Source organism: Pteropus alecto, unplaced genomic scaffold, assembly GCF_000325575.1.
Source record: "Pteropus alecto unplaced genomic scaffold, ASM32557v1 scaffold190, whole genome shotgun sequence".
NCBI lineage: Eukaryota > Metazoa > Chordata > Mammalia > Chiroptera > Pteropodidae > Pteropus > Pteropus alecto.
The window spans coordinates 4,318,983-4,338,543 of NW_006430462.1; the positions used below are offsets into that span (position 1 = coordinate 4,318,983).

A 19,561-nucleotide genomic window follows, 5' to 3' on the forward strand; every position below is an offset into this window, starting at 1 on the left:
GCGTGGCTTTGCTTTGGCACCTGGGCAGAAGAGGGGGTAACAGTTCTAGGACGGGACCCTCTCTCTGCTACCTAAATCTCTTCTTCTCTGTCACCCTTGGGGAGAGGGAAGGTTGGCTGTTCTAGGAGCCAGAACCGATTGGGTCCAGTCTCAAGGTTTGGAGGCTCCACAGCCGGGCAGTTTTTCATTGCTGGAAAAGGGTAGGGGGAGAGATGGCCTCTGCTGTGGCAGAGACGCTGAGGAACCAGCCCCATGAAGGCTTTGCCCAGGCTGGGCCTCCCCCGCCCCAGGGAGGCTGGATAGGGAGGTTTCAGATTTTACTGCTGACCTGCAGGGGAAGTCAGGCAGGGAGGGATTAGGCAGTGATTAAACTGGAAACCAGGGGCTGGTTAGGGTCCTTGGGAAGGAGCGGCTTCATGCCTGGGCCCTGGATGAGCAGTGTACCTGGGGGTCTGGGAACTGTTTGGGGGGTGAGATGGTCTGAGTCCCTGGCTGACCTAGGCAAAGGGCAGAGGTGGCTGGTCCTCACTGGTCCCCTCTGAGGCTGCCCTGTATGTCGGTGACTAGGGAAAGATGAGTGGCTGGGAGAAGGAGGCGTGGGGAGGGCACGGGCGGTGGGTGTGCTCACTTACAGTAGTGAACAGTTGGAAGTAGGTGTGGCTGTCCTGGGGTCACTTGTCCAACCTTTCTTGTTCAGCACTCCCTGCATTTTCCCCCTTCATGGCTTCCTGCTGGAACTGTTCCCTCCACCTGGATAGCCCTCCTGCCTCCTTTCACTGCCTTTGATGTCGTTCAAGCCCAGCTTAAATGCCATTTTTGAAAATGAAGTCATATGAGATCGCCCTCTTCTTGGCCCCAGTCAGAATCGAACCCTTCCTTCCCTCCGCTCTGCCAAGCACATTGCTCAGCATTCCATTACTAAGGGGGCAGAAGACTACAAAAGAGTGTATGCTCTGGCCTTGGACAGACCCAGGTTTACATCTCAGCTCTGCTGATTATTAGCTGTTTGATCTTGGTCATGTTACTTAGCCTCCCTGAGCTCCAATTTCTTCATCTGTAAAATGGGGACAGTAATACCTCTAGAGACTCTAAATGAGGCAGGAATAAGAGAAGTGCCAAGTTCAGTGCTGGGCACATGGAGAATGTTGGTAAACTGACAGCTTTTACCATGGGATGTTTCAAATGTCTACTATCACGGTTAGCTGAGAATATGTCTGCCCGCCAGCCACATTAGAGAGTGCACACAGCCAGGCAAGGCAGTGCCTTACTCCCTCCCCACCTCCTTCTGCTACTTGGCTTCCACCAGCATGACAGACAGAGCGCCCCATGTAGCCCAAGTGCTCAGCCCGTGTTGTAAAGGGGTCCAGCAAAGTCCTTATGGAGAATCCTGGGCAGAGGGTGGTCAGGGTGAGACCTGTCACTCACCTAGCTGCCTTTCTCTACAGTTTCGGGAGAATGTCCAGGATGTGCTGCCCACTCTGCCGAATCCAGATGACTATTTTCTCCTGCGCTGGCTCCGAGGTGAGGGAAGAGGGCCTGGGGGATGCTGGGACAGGGGCTTGTTCTAGGTAATGGAATGGTACCCTCTGGGAACCCTGGCCCTGGCAACCTGAGAATCTGAAACATTTAACGTTTAGAACTAAAAGGGCCATTGGCAATTACATAACCTCAACCCTCCTACTGGATAGATGACACTGAGGCTCAGAGAGGTGAAGTAACTTGCCCCAAGTTACACAAGTGCTCGAGCTGCAGGCAGAGAGAGGACTAGAATCCAGTGCCTTTCCTTTCTGTTCTGCTGATGGACTTGGGGAAACAGATTGGGGAAAAGCCAAGAAAAGCCCCAGCCATGTGGGACGTCGGAGGCACAGTCAAGTTTGGAACCAAAGTCTTGGCTCCTGGGAGAGGCTGGGTCCTCTGTGGCCTGTTGGATGGCAGGTCACCTGCTGCCAGCCATTTAGGCAGCTTGAAGGAGGGGTAGAGTATAGGGGAAACGTGGAGGGCTCGGCCTAAACTATGTTGACAAGACTCCCCTCGAGCCACCACCAGACTCCAGAGCCCCAAGTTCTGGTTCTAACTCTGCCCCAGCCTGGCTGTGGTACTTGGGCCAGGGACAAACATCTGCGCTCTGGGAGAGTGGGACGAGACAGGGTACCCTGCTTATTGCAAGATATGACAGAACAGAGCTCTAGGTACGGTGAGGCAATGTACATGTTTATATTGGAATCAGGGTCAAACTCCACCCCGTGCCCAACTCCTGAAATCTTTCTATTCTTTTCCCTATTCTCCTCTCCTGTGATTCAAGTCACGTGCCACCCTCTCTGATTCTTGTGACACACATTTTTTTTCTTTATAGAAACTTTATTACCAGACATAGACATAATAGAGAATAAATTCCGCTTTCTTAGATTAGCTTAGATTAAGTTGTGATATGGAATCAGAGTTCGAAAATTAAAAGTTACCTGATTATTTATAGACACCACACACACACACTAGGAGTCTTGGGACAGGTGAAGAGCTGGATTTTCCCTTTCTGTGCTGAAGTTGAATACAGCTGGCATGCTCTGAGAGACTACTAGCAGGCACTCCAGGGCAGGCGCAGCCAGGATAGACACATAGGGCTCTGTGTGCCTCTGGAAGTGCCACTTGCCATTTTCCCCCCAAAAGCTGCAAACCCATGCCCCCAGCCCACGCAGAGAGGGTGGAGGGGCAGTGTGGGGGTGGCAGTGGAGTCAGTCCAGGGCTATTTTGGCCCAGCAGTTTGCTGAAATGCTGTAGCTAGAACTGGGTGGGCGGAGAGAGTGGGAAGCCAGTGCTGCCTTAAAGGGCCAGCTGTAAGATCATCAAACAAACTACTGAACTGCTGCTAGGTGGAGAAGTGTGGTTTCAGAGAGCTGTGAACAACAATACAGCTCTCTTTTATCTAAGAGGAGGCCAGCTTGGGGCCTTGCAGCTGGTTTCCCAGGCACCCCTAACTCCCCAGTCCTGGGATAACCCATCTCTTTGCAGGGATACTGAAGAGAGTGGTCATCCCCATTTGCCAGATGAGAAAACTGAGGCTCAGAGAGGGGAGGGCACTTCCCTGAAGGCACATAGATAATGTGAAACAGAGCCAGGGCAGAAACCTAGGGCCACAGATTCCCCAACCAGCATCTTCTCCAGTAAGCCACAGCTACTTCGTGACACCAAGCTGTGCCTCTTCAAACAGAGGAAGTGTGTCCTCTGCACTTTATTTGTGCCTCACATTTCCTGGGTAGAAGCTCAGGCTTGGTCAGACTCTACTATGAATTTGAATTAGGGTTTCTGTTGTCTTCTTTTTTGTAAGAAACATTTTCTCTTTCTTTCTTTGATTCTAAAGGAAACATCTGCAAGGGGCATGCCAGCAGAACGTCCTTTTCTAAACTAGGTGTGAGCTGGGGTTCTACTCTTTCCTCTTTCCCCCCGGGTGGGCTCAGTTTTCTGCTGGTCCCAGGTCTTGAGAGCGGCTCACAAATCTCCACTGCCTCCTCCTGACTTCGGCTGAGCTCTGGGAAGGGACCAGGCCAGGTGCTGCCAGGGACAAGTGGCAACTCAGGGAGGGCCCTTGAAGAAGACCCTGGATGTTGGACTCTGGCAGATAAGAATTAACTGGAGAACCACCCCGAGATAAAGGGGCTCACGGTTCACCATCACTCCTATTCCCTGGGAAGATAAGGTCTCTCCTCATAGTTAGGGATGTCCCTCCTATGGAGGAGCCCCACTTTCACAATCCAGCCAGGCACTCCCATCATGATAGCATGTTGCCTTGCATCTTCCAAGCGTTTCTAGCTCATTAGATAATTTGAACAGAGATGTGGAGTATCTTATCTAAGGTCAAACAGGGAGGCGGAAGTGCAGAGATGCAAACCGAGATTACATTCCTCTAAAAGCTGCCGCCTGCTGCCATGATGGCACATAAAGGGCAGTCAGGAGGAACTTCCCAAGAGCGAAGGCTGTTCAGTTCTGCAAATGCGTGTCCAGCTCTAGTGACTGGTGCGGCACTGGTCAAACCTCTCAATGCACCCTTTGAAAATATCACGAGTAGACTGGATTTCATGAGAGCAGAGTCGGGGGATGTGCTTGGCCACTCCTGGGGAGCAATGATTAAGGGACTGGTGACAGTCCAGAGGACAGCTTATCTGGTCCAGGTTTCAGGACTGTCAAGCAGATATTGATGTCAGTCAAATCCACAGAGGACATAGAGCTGGGAGGCAATGCTCATAGGTCAGATGGCAAAATTGATCGGAATCTGGATCTTAAAATCTCTTTAAAGGATGAAATGAAGCTGAGTGTAACAAGATGAAATCTGACAGGGATGAAGCCAGAAAACCACCTCACAATGTATGGGATGGAGGCTTAGCAGCAGTATAGCTGAAAAGGATTTAGGAGTTTCAGTTGACTGTAAGTTCCACCTGAGTTAAGGGCATGACCATTGCCAAGAAAGTTCTTAGGCTTTATTGGAGAAGGGTAGACAACACCTGGTACTGTGCTCGGCTCTGGACAACACATTTAAAGAGGGATAATGGCAAACTGGAAAACACCCAAAGGGAAGTTATTTGGGTGAACTTGAAACCACACTTTGAGAAATGGTGAAAAAGTCCACAGATGGGCAGCATAATAGCAGAGGGAAACCCAAGTGGCAGCACAGAATTTCTAAGTATTGGGAAGTTTGTCATGTGGTGAGGAAGTGACCACACTCTCTAAGTGTCTCTGTATAACAGTATAACAATGACTGGGTGCAAATGGCAACTCAAACGATCTAGGAACAGATGGCTTTGCGGGGCAGTGAGATCTTTGTGTTCAACTTGAGCAGGACAACTTGTTGGAGCTCACACATAACATAGAGTTGGCCCAGATGAACTTCGATTCTGACACTTTCCAGACACCCTTGGAGGAGGGAGGGCCCTCTGTGTCCCATAGGGGTATTTGTGAGTCCTTTGAGGACATGACAAAATTGACTGGAAGCTCATCAACCCCTCCATCCTACTGGGATTTTCTGCCAGCTTGGCCTTAGATTGTGGGGCAGCTATGTTCATCTTTGAACTGTGGGTCAAGTTTTCAGTTTGGGATGTTAGACTGTGAGATTATTCACTTTGTGTACGGGAAAGGGGAAATGATAAGGGAGTCCAGTGTTCCCTTTCCCTGATAGGAAATAAGACCTTTCACCCGATTGTATCCACTAGGTCAAAACTCTTTTGACCCTGAAGTTGTGATACTGCCCCCACCTGCCCTTCACTTTGACCTGCTTTTCAGGGGTTGTGGTACTCCAGAAGCCCTCAGTGAAGGTCCTCATACTAGCTTCTACATGTGGAGTGATGTGGGAGTCAGCCGGGACATTGACAGAGAGGAGCTGGCCCTGGTATGGGGATAGGGAAATCTTGTCCCTGGACACCCAGTCTGCTGGCCTAACCCTGACCACGTATCCCTTTTTACAGCAAGAAGCTTCGACCTGCAGAAGTCCGAGGCCATGCTCCGGAAGGTGAGGTCCATCTGCTTCCAAGTCCCATGGATGCCACCATTCCTGCCCGTCAGAATCACACTGTGCTTGAACATTTTTTGCCCACCCCACCCACTCCCATGATGGCCTGTAGCTTGTGTGACATATCTGAGCATTAACCGACCATTACTGCCTTATTCTTCTGGACAAAGTACGTTCATTCTCTTTCCTGGACACACAGAGCTTTCATAGGTCTAAGCCAGCCGAGGATTACTGTGTCCTGCTGAGACCTCTAAAATAAGCAGTGCCACGTGTGACATATCTGAGCATTAACTGACCATTACTGCCTTATTCTTCTGGACAAAGTACATTCATTCTCTTTCCTGGACACACAGAGCTTTCAAAGGTCTAAGCCAGCCGAGGATTACAGTGTCCTGCTGAGACCTCTAAAATAAGCAGTGCCTTCTTTTGCATTATGCCTTCTCATGACTCACCTGTGATCTGGTGGTCTGTTCATGCTGTCACCTATTGCTAGATGCCTATTAAGGGGTCCTCCCTTCTCCACCCTCACTTTTTTAAAGCCCCGATTGTGTGTTTGCAGCATGTGGAGTTCCGAAAGCAAAAGGACACTGACAACGTCATAAGCTGGCAGCCTCCAGAGGTGAGGACGGATGATCCTTGCCCACTTTTCTGTTAGGTTATTAGACCCACGATCTCACAATCTGTGTCCTGGGTCCATGGGACTGGGACCCTTAGAGGGAAGGTTTGACAATACCAAGTGGGCCCTAATGGTTCCCAGGAGGGGTTTCCATTGGCACCCAGGGGAAGGCTGTGGAGGGAGAAACCGATAAGCCCAGAAGAAGGCCCCAGGATACAGGGAGAGTATGGCTGCCCTGGGCCTGCTGACTAGGTACCTTCTCTGTGTCTTTGCCCAGGTGGTCCAACTGTATCTTTCAGGGGGCATGTGTGGCTACGACATGGAAGGCTCTCCCATCTGGTACGACATCATTGGACCTCTGGATGCCAGGGGTCTGCTCCTCTCAGCCACCAAACAGGACTTGCTGAAGACCAAGATGCGGGACTGCGAACTGCTTCGGCAAGAGTGTAACCGCCAGTCCGAAAAGGCGAGTGGACTGAGTTAATCACGGTAGAGGTGTTCGAGCGAAAGAAAGGATGTCATAAAGGGACTGAAAAACACAGCTTCAGGGCTGAGGCCCAGACGTCTGAATTTCATAGACTAGTGAAATTTCAAAGTTTTAGGGACTGACATATGTTGCCAAATTTTTAGTTTTCTAAGTAAGGACAAAAATTTGCCAGCTACTTATTACCATAATTAACCTCCAAAACTGTAGAAATGGCAAAATCTCAGAATAAAGGTCAATCCTTTAAATGGAATACATTTAGCTTCATAAAGAACTCACTATATTATTGCTATTTTTCTCATTTATCTGGGCACTGGTGAGATCTTTGTCATGGACCACCCTATTCTGACAAGTATTTGGGTATCACTGGTGTGGATGAGCTCAGATTCTGTGTTTCTCTAAATCTGTATTTTTAAACAAAGAAAGGACAGTTGATTTCCTTACTCTGAAAAAGCTTGAAGAGCATGTTGGAGCTGCTACCATAATCTTTTCTCCTTCCTTCCCCTTCATCAGATGTAAACATCCAATGAAATGATGTGATAAGTTCGGGACCATTTCAACACTGTCATCCACAAACATTCACTGAGAGCCTAGTGTCTACAGAGACCTTACAGGCCAAGGAGGCAAAGAAGTGTTAGACAGGAATGCACCCTTAGGCTGCACAGAGCATCTGTGCCTGAGCACTATATAAATGGCTGCACAAGGCCCTGTGGACAGAGCACTACACGGTGCTACACACGGAGGAAGAGGGAGGCCTCCAGGTCAAACTGCAGAAGAGACCTCAGATGTAATCTAGACCCACCCAATGGTACTAGATGAGAACATGGAGCCCTAGGCAGGAAGGGTGACTTGTCTGGGCCACAGTTCCAGCCTGGGGTAATTATCTCCCTTTGGAAAACCCTAGGTACTGCCCTGCCCAGATCTGGTTGCAATATGGGCACATGATGCAATCAACATTTGCCCTGAACTGAGTGGGCAGCCTGCTGTGACTTTCTGCTCCTCTGTCCCCTGCAGATGGGGAAGAAGGTAGAGAACATAACCCTGATTTATGACTGTGAGGGGCTTGGTCTCAAGCATCTCTGGAAGCCTGCTGTGGAGGTCTATGGAGAGGTGAGAGGCAGGACTGGGGAAGGCAGAGAAGGGGAGAGTTGGGCCCCTCTGCAAGGATGTCCTACGGGATGGGTGATGCGATGGGGACAGAGTCCAGCCGGGAGGAGGCAGGGCCTCTCACCCTGGCACAGAGTTCTGAGCCCACTATTCTCAATGCTTTTTTCCCACAGTTTCTCTGCATGGTTGAAGATAATTATCCTGAAACACTGAAGCGTCTTTTAGTTATTAAAGGTAAGTTGAGAACTTCCTGTGAGGAAGCCAAATGGGAAAGAGGGGCCAAAAATGTTACTGGGAGAGAGTTGGGAGAGTAAAATGAAGTGAGCCAAAGGAAGGGATCTGAGAACCTTTGATGTAGACTGCTTTACAATTCACAGAGCTTCTAGAATCTATTACTACCTTCGAGCTACCCAGCCCAGTGAGACAGGAAGACTATACCCATTTCACTATACCCATTATACAGATGGGGAAACCAGAACTCGAAGAGATACCCATGCTGAGCCTCACACCCTAGGCTACCTGTGTGGGCTCCACAGCACTAGGGAATGTATGGCCTGACACAGGGGCCTGTAGATGACACTGTTAGGGACAGAGTGGGCACTGCTCCCAGTCTCACATCATCTGATCTCTGTTCCAGCCCCTAAACTGTTTCCTGTGGCATATAACCTGGTCAAACCCTTCCTGAGTGAGGATACGCGTAAGAAGATCATGGTCCTAGGGGGTGAGTAGCCCAGACTCTTCTCAACTCCACAGGATGGTCTGTAGTCCAAGTTGAGATGGCTTTAGAGGTGTGGCCACAGCTACCAGGGCAAAGGTTCCCTCCACTGGTTTGGTAGCGGTGGGACCCAGGAGCAAGCTGGGGCTGGGCTAGGGTCTTCCTGTCTGTTTCCATAAGAACTCTTTCTCTCAGATATTCTTGAAGAAAGTACTGAGCTCAGCACTATAGAGAGGAAGCTCTAATGAAAACTAGAAAAGGTACTAGGAATGGCCTAGAGAAGATGCCATGGGGTCACAAGAGTAGAGGTTCCTTTCAGTTGAGGGCAAGTAGGAGCGACTTCACTTGATGAGTACCTACTCTGTGTCAGGCCCTGGACTAGGTGCCGAGGCTACAGGTGAATTAGATAAGAGACTCTTGAAGAGCTCTCAGCCTCTTGGGGGAGACACGAACCCCATTTGACCTAGGGAGGAGGTGATGCCTACCTAAGCCAAGTGCAATGGAATGAGTAAGAGGCAACTAGATGAAACGAGACAGGAAGCTTGCTTCCTGGAACAGCATTGAGCAAAGACCTTATACACTATGGCACAGGCAGTTGGCAAGATGGAGAGGGAGCCAGGAGCAGATCACAGAGAACCCAGGGCACTATGCTGAGAAACTGAGACATGACTCTATAGGCCACTGGGAACCAGAGGAGAGTTCTGAGCAGGGGAGTACAAGGATCAGATTTTAAATTGAGACACACCTTGGCAAGATCATGAAAGACAGATACCAATTTGTCCACTGTGACCATAGTCCATGCAACAGGTTTTACAAGCTTGAGCCAAGGCAGCAGCAGTAGGGATAGAGAGGAGAGGATGGATTTAGGACTATTTAGGGAGTAGAACAGCGGAACTCAATTGACTGGATATAGGAGGGGAGGAAGATAAATCTCGAATGACTCCATAATCTAGCATGAATCACTGAGTATTGCAGTCACTCTGATGCAATTAGTTCAACTGAGGAATACGAGTAGAAGAATAAGCTTGAAGTTGAGGAGTGGGAGCTATACAGATGTTGGGGATACTTGAGCCTGAAGCTTAGGTGAGAACTCCAGCCTGGAGATTTGGGAGTTATCAAATATAGGCAGCAGCTAAGACCTTGAGCGTAGATAAGACTGCCCACAAAAGAACAGAGGCTGAGCCCTGGGGAATATCCAAGCTCTAAGGCAGACAGAGGAGGCGGAGCCCACCAGGGAGACTGAGAAGTGATTGAGAAGGCTGGCAGAGAAGCAGGTGGGCAGGGATTGGGTATGCAAGGGAGTGGGGAGAACAGCAAGGCACAAGGGAGGCCATCGAGCAAGATGCCAGGAATCAAGCCAGCCAGGGACAGACAGGAGTCAGTTTTGTTGGAGCATTAAGTGGAGTGGTAAGGGGAAAGGCTAGAAAGGTAGGTTGGGACTAGGTAAATCACAGAAGGCTTGAGGCCACCTCTGCAGTTGAACTTGGGGGTAGGTAATAGGGATTCTGATGGATTCTGATTGTTCACCTTTAGGCAACACATGGAAAGTGGAGATTTTCCAAATGTGTGCTGGTGAGTTTTAAAACTGGAGTGAGGCAATCTGCAAAGTCTAGGACTTCTGGGTTCTCATCCCAGCTCTGGCACAACAAATTCTGCTGCTTGTTGCCTCAGTGACTCTCTCTGTAAGATGGGAGGAATCCACCTGGCCTTATTCAAACTCTCCGGCTGAGCAAGGGGAAGAAATACAAAATCCGAGCAAGGCTCTGATGGTTTTAGCTTCTCTGCTGATACCACCCACCGTGATCGTGAGGCAATTAGGTTGCTTGGCAGCAGAGTTGTGGAGGAGGTTTGGTCTGTTCTCCCACCCACACCTGAAATTCTTTCAACCAAACTCGCCTTAGGCTGAGAAGGTACAGGATCTTCAACAGAGGAGGGAATAAATTCACTCGGGGCTGGTTGCTGGAGCTTAGCAGCACAGATTAAATCACCCAAGACCACAGATGTTGCATTCCAGGAGTCGCATGGTCTCAGGTCCCTGAAATCTGAGGGCTGGGAAACCCTGGAAAGTCTTTGTGGGTTTCCAGCCAGTACCAGTGGCAGCGGACACTCAACTCTACCCCATGATTTGGAGCTTCTGCCTATAGATGGTTTCCAGAATCAGCATGGAAAGGTTTCCAGTATCAAAATATTGTAATTGGCTGATATTTGTTGAGGAATTTGGAATGATGGAGAAGCGGTTCACAGCATCGGTGGCACTAGAGTCAAACTCTCCTGGTCAAGAAAGGGCTTGGTTATAAAACAAAAAAATAGCAAATCGCTGGCAGCTAAACAGCCTAAAAAAGAGAGACGGAAATGAAATCATGGTTGGGGTAAAGCAAAGGGAACCCATTTATGGGGTTACTCTTAAATAGTGGTGCCTTCATTAAGTCGCCATTGAGCACAGAGTCGCCTAACCAAGACAGATCTTGATTCTAGCCCTCCCACCTGCTGCACGTGTTGTTCCCTTTGCACAGAATATCCTTCCCTTCTTTGTTTCCTCCTGCTTGTACTTCAAATGTTTGTATTACCTTCCTGGGAGTGATGGTACATTTCTTAAGACGTGTAGGCACTTTACAGTTTCCAACACCATCTCAAGTACTTGAGTCATCTCACTCCCACCATAATCTGGCAGGGCAGGAGGATCTAGGCTCAGAATGAAGTGGTTTGCCTAAGGTCACTCAGCTGGCCAGAGGCAGTGGGGACAGGATCCTAGGTTCCTGAATTCTGGCCCAGGGCAGGGCAATTCTCTGGGTGATGGCTCCTCCTGAGCCCCTTGCAGTGCTAGGCACACATCAAATGCTCCTCATGCCCGTTTTGTGTGCAGAGGTGGGTAGAGTTGATTTCTGCTGCTTTTGTCTCGACTGCCAGGGCTGTGATGAAATCTTGCCTGGTGGTGACCCTTCTTTCTCCTTCCTTACCTCTCCTGCCAGCAAACTGGAAGGAGGTTTTACTGAAATATATCAGTCCTGACCAGTTGCCTGCGGAGTATGGGGGCACCATGACTGACCCTGATGGAAACCCCAAGTGCACATCCAAGGTATGGGCCACCGGGGGCTGGAGGAGATCAAGGAAGCCTGGTTCCAATGCACATTCCAGCTCATTTCATGCTTTGCTTCTAGATCAATTACGGGGGTGATATCCCCAAGAAGTACTATGTGCGAGACCAGGTGAAGCAGCAGTATGAGCACACTGTGCAGATTTCCCGTGGCTCCTCCCACCAAGTGGAGTATGAGATCCTCTTCCCCGGCTGTGTCCTCAGGTAGGGTTCTGAAGCCTTCCAGGAGCCCTGAGCCTTTTAGCCACAGGTGCCAGTGGTTGGGCTGGGAGGGGAGAAGCCCTGGTAGCTGAACCCTAGAGAGAACATATACAGCTGGAATCATTTCTGCATGGATGGATGTCTCCTGTAGGTGGCAGTTCATGTCAGATGGCTCAGACATCGGTTTTGGGATTTTTCTGAAGACCAAGATGGGAGAACGGCAGAAGGCAGGAGAGATGACAGAGGTACTGCCCAACCAGAGGTACAATGCTCACCTGGTGCCTGAGGATGGGACCCTCACCTGCAATGATCCTGGCATCTGTAAGTATCTGTCTTGGCTTGAAGCCCCTGCCCTAGCTGTCTGCCGGTGAGGTCCCTCTTTCTCCAGCCTGTTAGGACTAGAAGTGGAGCTCTATCAGTGCAACCTTCTCCTTGAACAAGTGCAGAAACTTAGGCTTGGGGAAGTGAGATGACTTGCTCAAGGTGAGCCAGCTGATCAGGTCAGGGTGGGACTCTGACCTGATCCAACTAGGCAGAGATGAGTCACAGTGTTAGAGGTCAAATGTTTGCTCTCTGGTCTAGATCTAACTGAGTCTGTGACCCAGATAACTGTGACCAGACATCTCTTGGGAATTCTTCCCCACATATCAGAGAGGCAGAACTGTCTGGGTGGATGTAGAGATCATAGCCTGAGCAGGGTCCTGAAAAGCCCAGCCTTGACTCCTGAGCTTCACTCATCTCCAGGGTGATCAAAAAATGGGCATAGAATGTGAACAGGAAATTTAACCCGAGAGAGGGTTAAATAAGAATGGCAAATAGGCATTTGAAAAGGTTTTTGACCTCACTCCACTTTGCAATATCGATTAAAATTCCTGTTGACACAGCAATTCTACTTATGGAAATTTAGCCTACAGAAATATTTACACAGAGACACAAAGATAAAGGTACTAGAATGTTTCTAGCAGCCTGGAAACTGGCAATAAACTAAATGGCCTTAATAAGGTCTTGTTAAGTAAATTATGGTCCATCCATTCAATGGAGTACACTATATCCACTAAAGAGAATAAGCTGACATTTAAGATGTCTGATACTTGTTAAAAAAATAAAGTATGAAACATAGTACATGTGGTATACACTCACTTTGGTTAATAAAGTGTGTATATAGAAAAGTATTCTGGGAAATCTATGCTAACTCTAATGGTGGTTATCTCTGTGATAGTAAGGAGCTTATAGAGAGGGCTTTCAGTTTTTATACTACAGCAGGTCCTTGAATAACCTTATTTTGTTCAATGTTGTTTCATTATGTTGATGAGAAAAAATAATTGACATCTGGCCAGGGCCACTGTCAGTGTCGGGTTTGCACACTCTCCCCATGTCCACATGGGTTTTGTCCAGGTACTATAGTTTCCTCCCACATTCCAGAGATGCGCATGTGAGGTAAACTGGCATGTCTACATCGTCCCAGTATGAATGTGTGTGTGTGTGTGTGCGTGTGAGTGAGTGTGCCCTTTGATGGAATGGCGTCCTGTCCAGGGTGGGTTCCCGCCTTGCACGCTGAGCTGCTGGGAGAGGTTCTGGCCACCTACAACCCTGACCTGGGATAAGCAGGTTGGAAAATCACTATCTTACTTGTTTTTATTAATCCTTCTTAAGTGTATGTATTGCTCACTTTTATTTCAATGTTTAATATTAGAAATGTATGGGTCTTTATTTAGGAGTTCGGTGATGTTTTTATGACCAGAAATATGCTGTAGGAACTTAACTCTTGTTTATATCAATTAATCTATGGTAAAACTGGTTTCATTATGTGTCGTTTTGCTTAAAGTCGCAGAACCTATTGATGATGTTGAGTACTTACTGTAGTTCTGCAAATACAATTTATTTTGCAATGACCACATACTATATTTATAAGCAGAAAAACCACATACACACACACAAGTCTCACCAAATCTCCAGGTTTTTTTTCCTGTAAGGGCTAAGGGGCCAGGTGTGGAAAATCAACGAGAGCAAGGGCTTTATTATCAAGTTGAGTTGGACCTGACTACTGACTAGTCCTGAAGCAAGTGACTTAGCCTACCTGAGCTTCAGCTTCCTGATTGCTACAATGGGGATCGAATTCTCTACCTCATAGGGATACACGATAATTAAATATGATAAGGTCTGCGCAGCGCTTAGCATAATGCCTAGCATACAGCAAGCACTTAACACACTGTAGCCACCATTATTATTAGGGCAAGACCTGGGGGAGAAGGGCCATCTTGGAGATAGTACTGGAGAGAAGGCCAGCCCTGTGTCCCATTTCTACAGTAGTACCTCCAGGAGATTTAAACTAGCCTCGGTACTTGTCCACACCATTACCCCAACCCCACATCCCAGGCAACCTTCAGTCACTACCACCCCCTCCTCACAGATGCTCTGAGGTATGGCTCCCCAGAAAGGAGAAGTATTCTTGTTAGCGAACAGCCGGGTGCTGGGGGATAAGGTGTGTACTGTGTGCTTCAACAATAACAAGGCTTAGCACCAGCCCAGATACTGTCATCCACAGAGCATAAAGCATTTTCTACATAAAAGCTTGAATTTCCTTTTTTTAATGGACAGGGAAGCTGAGGTATAGAGAAGGATGTTCTCTTTCACACAAAATAGCTTGTGTAGACACCAAAAGACAGAAGACACCAGAGAATCCTAGGATCCTGGTCCAGGATCTCTTGGCAGTAGACTAGAGATGATCAGGTTCACCTCCGATGTGACAGAGGAGAGAGCCGAGTCCCAGGCCAGGAAAGTAATTTACTCAAGATCATGTAGCCAGTAGCAGAGCCCAACCCATTCTCCAGCACTGCCCATTACTCCTCTACGGTATCTGAAGGACACCGCCTGAGGAAGGACTATGAAGCTTTTAATGTAAGCAGGCTTAGGTTTGCAAATCCCAAATTTATTTTAGTTCCTCTTGGATACATTCCCAAATAAAGCATTTATCCGCCTGCTGGGGCCTTGAGTGGGGGCTGCTTGTTTTCTAGTCCCAGGAGGAGCAGAGATAGGCCACAGCGGCTGCGCCAGCTTCTCAGGTGTAAAGAGAATAAGGGGGATCAGCTGTTGTCTGGGCACATGGCTCAGGTTAGACCTGCGCCCAGAGAGAACCCAGTGTTAGGTTACAAGCTCATCTGAGGGAGGGCAATGCCTGTAGAGAATCAGGCAGCCCCCTGCAAAGTAGAACATAATCACGCAGTGGAGAAGTGAAAACTCAGTGACTGCCTCCAATAGCAAGAGTACATTAACCCTCCCCAGGCCGTCCTGAAGGCCTGAGTGTAGAATACTCTACTAGGAAAGAAAAAGATTCAGAAAAAAAGATCTGGACTTTGTCTGCCAGGAGTGTACAATGTGACCTAGAAAACCTGAAACACTCAATGAAGGTTAAATAGTAGTGCCAGGCAGTGCTGGGGTGAAAAGGGCCCAGTTGGACACCAAGAGGCCTGGTTTCTGAGTCCAGCTTTGCCCCTAACTCCGAGTGTTCTGAGCAAACGTCTCCAAATAATTAGGTTTTGGTTTCCTTCTCCTTAAAAATGAGGGGAGTGGGTTAGAGCATGAGATCTTAATCTGGGGTTCATGGACTCTCCAGAACAGTGATTGTACATCTTAAACACAAAACACTTCTCTTTTATAACAAATACTGTCTAATGTCCCCTTTACTATTTTGAAATGAGATTCATAGATAATATAACCCACTGACACGGATCATTAAAAATTTAATATCATCTCCTATCTGGAGAAATAAAAGGGAGCTTATTTAGAATATATATATTTTTTCAACACATAAATGAGAGGGCACGATTACGCTCACACACCCCCTCTTTTCAGAATGGCACCTTTCCCACGGGAACCACTGCCCCAGAGGGTCCATGATGGACTCCAGGGGATCTGAAATTGTTTGAAAATTTCATCTGATGATGAAAGCATCAGATTCTCAAGGGGGTCAGTTCCCCAACAAAAGTTAGGGAGCCCTAGCCTAGAGGATCTCTAGGGTCTCTACGAAACTGTGAATATATGGTTGGCATCAAAATGAACCATGCAGTTCATAAACTCCACTCCCCCGGGGCTTGGGCGTCAGAACAGCCCCTTCCTTGTTTCTGAGGGCAAAATATCATACTAGACAGAGCTATCATGATCCTGGTGCTTGGTCCAAGGGACTGAAAGACTCTCAGCACAACTGACGCCGGTTGCTAAGGCTCTGTCATTCAGAGCAGTGAGGAAACTTCCCTCTTTCCAGAGGGACTATAGGTCTTGAAAGACCTCTGATACAGTGAGAAAATCAGTGCTAATACTAACTTCACACCATGAAGAAAGGGTGGGTGGTGTGTCTACCCTTGGTCTAAACTATGCATTTTATCCAGGGACAGGAAAGGGGAAAGGTTGTTTCAGGATTAAATACAAAAAGTGAGAGAAGACCAGGAGAGGGAAGGGGCAGAGCTAGTGTTTTTTTCACAATCTGTTCTCTTGAAGGGATGTTTGACTGAAATGGAACAACTTCTAAAAAAGAAAAAAAGAAAAAAAATTAAAAACAAACAAACAAAATCCAAAAAACAAAAGAAAGGTTAGATTAAAAGTAGTCTGTTCCTTGGCCAAGGCTGGAGATCCTTCCCTGCCAACTTCATGCCCATTTTCTCTCCCCAGAGGAAGCCACCCCTTGTCTAGTCTATTTTTTTAATTATTATTTTTATTTCCTATCACTTTAGAAGCATTACATGTTGCCATAATAGCCAGGACATGTACACATCCATATACATTCATAGGAATTATATCTGTCATTCAATGTATGTTCGAAGGAGTTTGGAACTGTAAAACTCGTCACAGGATTTGAGAAACTGTTACTTTTAGAACAAGCACCTAAGTGGTATCATCAAAGAGAAGCTGGGTATGTAGGTAGACCAAGTAGCAAAGCCAAAAAATTTTTTTAGACCTATATTGACAAAAATATTAGAAACTATTTACAAATTGTTCTGCAATTTACTTTTTCGGCCTAAGGATACATTGTGGACAGTTTCCCCAGTCACTTCTTATGCTAACCTTTCTTTTTTATATTGAAACAATATTTCATTTTTATGAATTGCAATATAAACTTTTTAAGCAATTCTTTGAACATTTAACTTTTCCCAAGCTTTTAGTCTTACAAACAGGTGTGCGGTGAGTATCTTTGTTCATTTATATTTCTGTGGGATAAATTCCCGGTTCAAAAAGTTTGTACAATTTACCTTTTGTCAGAAGCTGAACTGTGCAAGCTTTCTAGGGCCCAAGACAGGCAGCAATGCAGACTAGAAGGAAATTCCAGCTCTACCACTCCCTTTCTGTGTGACACAGTGACCCCCTTTTATATAGGATATAAAACAGGACTAATGTTGAACTCAAAGTTATTTTGAGGAACAATGAAATAACATATATATATTACCAACCCAGTGCTGAGACACATAAATAGCCATTGTTACCATTACCAGTATCATTGTAACAACTACTGCTGTTACAAATTCGAATCCTCCTTTTTAAGACACAGCTCAAGCTCTAACTCTTCTAAAAAGCCTTTTGTGTCATTCCAGACATGGTTCTCTCTCTCACTCATCTGGTACTTGGCATGTTCTGTCATTTTTTTTTTTTTGTCTCCATAAACATCTTGTCAATCCTACTAGAGTCAGTTGCAGAAGGTGAAGAATCGTTGCTTATGCCGCCTTCATCCTCATTACCTACCACGCTGCTGTGCTCAGGGAACAAAATCACTGTCCCCAAGCCCTTTGTCAGAATTGCCTGAATGTCTGGTTTTCTGCCTCCCCTCAGATGTCCTGCGGTTTGACAACACCTACAGCTTCATTCATGCCAAGAAGGTCAGTTTCACTGTGGAGGTCCTGCTTCCAGACAAAGCTTCAGAAGAGAAGATAAAACATCTGGGGGCAGCCACCTCAAAGTAATGCCTCTTCCCACAGCAGGCCTGGCTCCCTCAGTGTCTCCCTGTCAGTTTCTATCTCTTGTAGCAGTCATTTTCCCAGCACCCTGAGGCCCAAAGAAACTGGGCTAGAAGACCTCAGCTGGATCTGGGAGCATTCATTTCAGAAACAGGAAGAGAGAGAAGCAGGCCAGTGGGTCTCCTTGCCTTTCAAGTTACTGAGGAGTTCCCAGGGGCTGGCACTATGATAGGTCCTATAAGCTGTGCCAACATCACCTACCTGTGACAGCTGAGACAGGAAGGGAGTACCATGGGGTGGCAGCAGGAAAGAAAATAGAAAAAGGGGGAAAAATTGAGACAGGATTTCAGGGAAGCCAGTAGCAGGGGAGGAACTTGTAACCAAATGAATCTGTAAGCCTAGATCATAATGAGTAGCAAGGTAGCCAGTTTCTAGAGTTATGGTGGGGATCAGAGGTTCTTCTAACCTTTCTATCACTGAGGCTGGGATCTTTTGGCTTTTCTCAGGTCTCAGGAGATGGCCCAGAGCCAGCACAGATCTTCCCACTCTGGGATAGACAGACAGGCCTTTCCCTCACCTTGAGAACTTCATCAACTCCTGGGTCCCCCTGGGTGCCTCTTTAATAACTGATTGTCATTGATTTAGAACTTCCTGGGACAGTGAGCTTTGGTACCCAGCCACTGTCCTCCAATGCAAACAAAGCACTGAGAAATTACCTCCAGGGATCCCAGCTCTGGGAAGGGTAGAGAAGGGAGGCTGTGGATGGATATTAGTCCCGAGGCTTCCACTTCCCTTTTCAGTGTCCCAGCCTCCCATCAAGTAACCTTCCATTTGAGCATCCCACACAAAAATGACACGTGGGATCCAGACAGTAGAACTCAGTGAGGGCATTTTGCCATTCCGAGTCTCCCATGGTGCCCGCCAACCCGCTTCCTGACTGACTTGAGCAAGACTTTGGCAGTCCCATTTCTGTGGGCGCCGTGGGTTCCTAGTGCCTGGCAGGGAGGCTGCCCGGGCAGGAGGGCCAAACATCTGGCAGATCCAGGGGCTGGAAGCAGCCACAAATAGTGTCGGCTCCTTCATCCACGGTGACAAGCAGGGATGGCCATGGGGGCGCTCAGCGACCAGGAGCTGGAGAGCACGGACCTCATAGGCAACCCACAGCATTTATCCCAATCCCACGTCCTGCAAACGCACACCAAGTCCTGGGCTGCACACAACATGGGAGGGCGGCCCAGCCTGGGTTGCTGCTCTGGTAAAGAGGAGGGAGTATGAGGAGGAGCAGGGCTGGCGTGGGCAGGAGGGCCCCGAGGCCGCAAGGGCCAAAGCCAGAACCCTGAGGAGGACATCTTGACCTTAGTTTACAATACTCTGTTAGGAAAATTAACCAATGAATAAAGTAACGTTCAGTTCATAGAAAGAGGAAGTAAATGCCTAACGCCGCACTCCTCCGTGCCCATCGCTCAAAGACCCAAACTTCAGCTTCAGCAACATCTAACCGCCTGTGGGCGGAGCACGTGCGCAGAAACCACCCGCTACTCTGCTCCGGCATGCACTTTCCCATGGGGCCCAACGGCCAGCTTGCTTCCTGATTGGCCCAGCCGGTGGGCTGTCTTCCGCCATCTTTGCTAAGGGTACTATGGGTGCTCCTGGCCACTTTCACGGTCAGGGAGGAGGCCCCGCCCCACTCAGGCTTCTCAGTGCGTGCTGGGTAGTTGGTGCGCCCTGACATGTGCGGATTTGGTGAGCGCGCGCCGTCTCTGCTGCGTGCCCTGAGTGGGACGGAGGCGGGGGAGTGACGATCACGTGGTGTTAGGGACTGTCTCCTAATTCTGCGCTAGTACTACCAGTATTTCAGGGGCTGGGGATCGCTTTGAGCCCGGAGCCGTTCCCTGAGAGGTCACCGCT

General features: G+C 48.1%; 1 protein-coding gene across 1 annotated transcript in view; it reads left to right on the plus strand.

The window, feature by feature from the left end:
- The window catches only part of SEC14L2 (SEC14 like lipid binding 2), an 18,562-nt gene extending 878 nt beyond the window's left edge, over positions 1–17,684 (plus strand). The window contains exons 2-12 of the mRNA XM_006904910.2: positions 1,446–1,521; positions 5,451–5,494; positions 6,054–6,113; positions 6,388–6,576; positions 7,609–7,704; positions 7,875–7,935; positions 8,339–8,422; positions 11,386–11,492; positions 11,575–11,714; positions 11,863–12,032; positions 17,529–17,684. Coding sequence (XP_006904972.1) covers positions 1,446–1,521; positions 5,451–5,494; positions 6,054–6,113; positions 6,388–6,576; positions 7,609–7,704; positions 7,875–7,935; positions 8,339–8,422; positions 11,386–11,492; positions 11,575–11,714; positions 11,863–12,032; positions 17,529–17,659 — 1,158 coding nt within the window. The 3' untranslated portion in view covers positions 17,660–17,684. The remainder of the gene's footprint in view (positions 1–1,445; positions 1,522–5,450; positions 5,495–6,053; positions 6,114–6,387; positions 6,577–7,608; positions 7,705–7,874; positions 7,936–8,338; positions 8,423–11,385; positions 11,493–11,574; positions 11,715–11,862; positions 12,033–17,528) is intronic.
- The last annotated feature ends 1,877 nt before the right edge of the window (positions 17,685–19,561 follow it).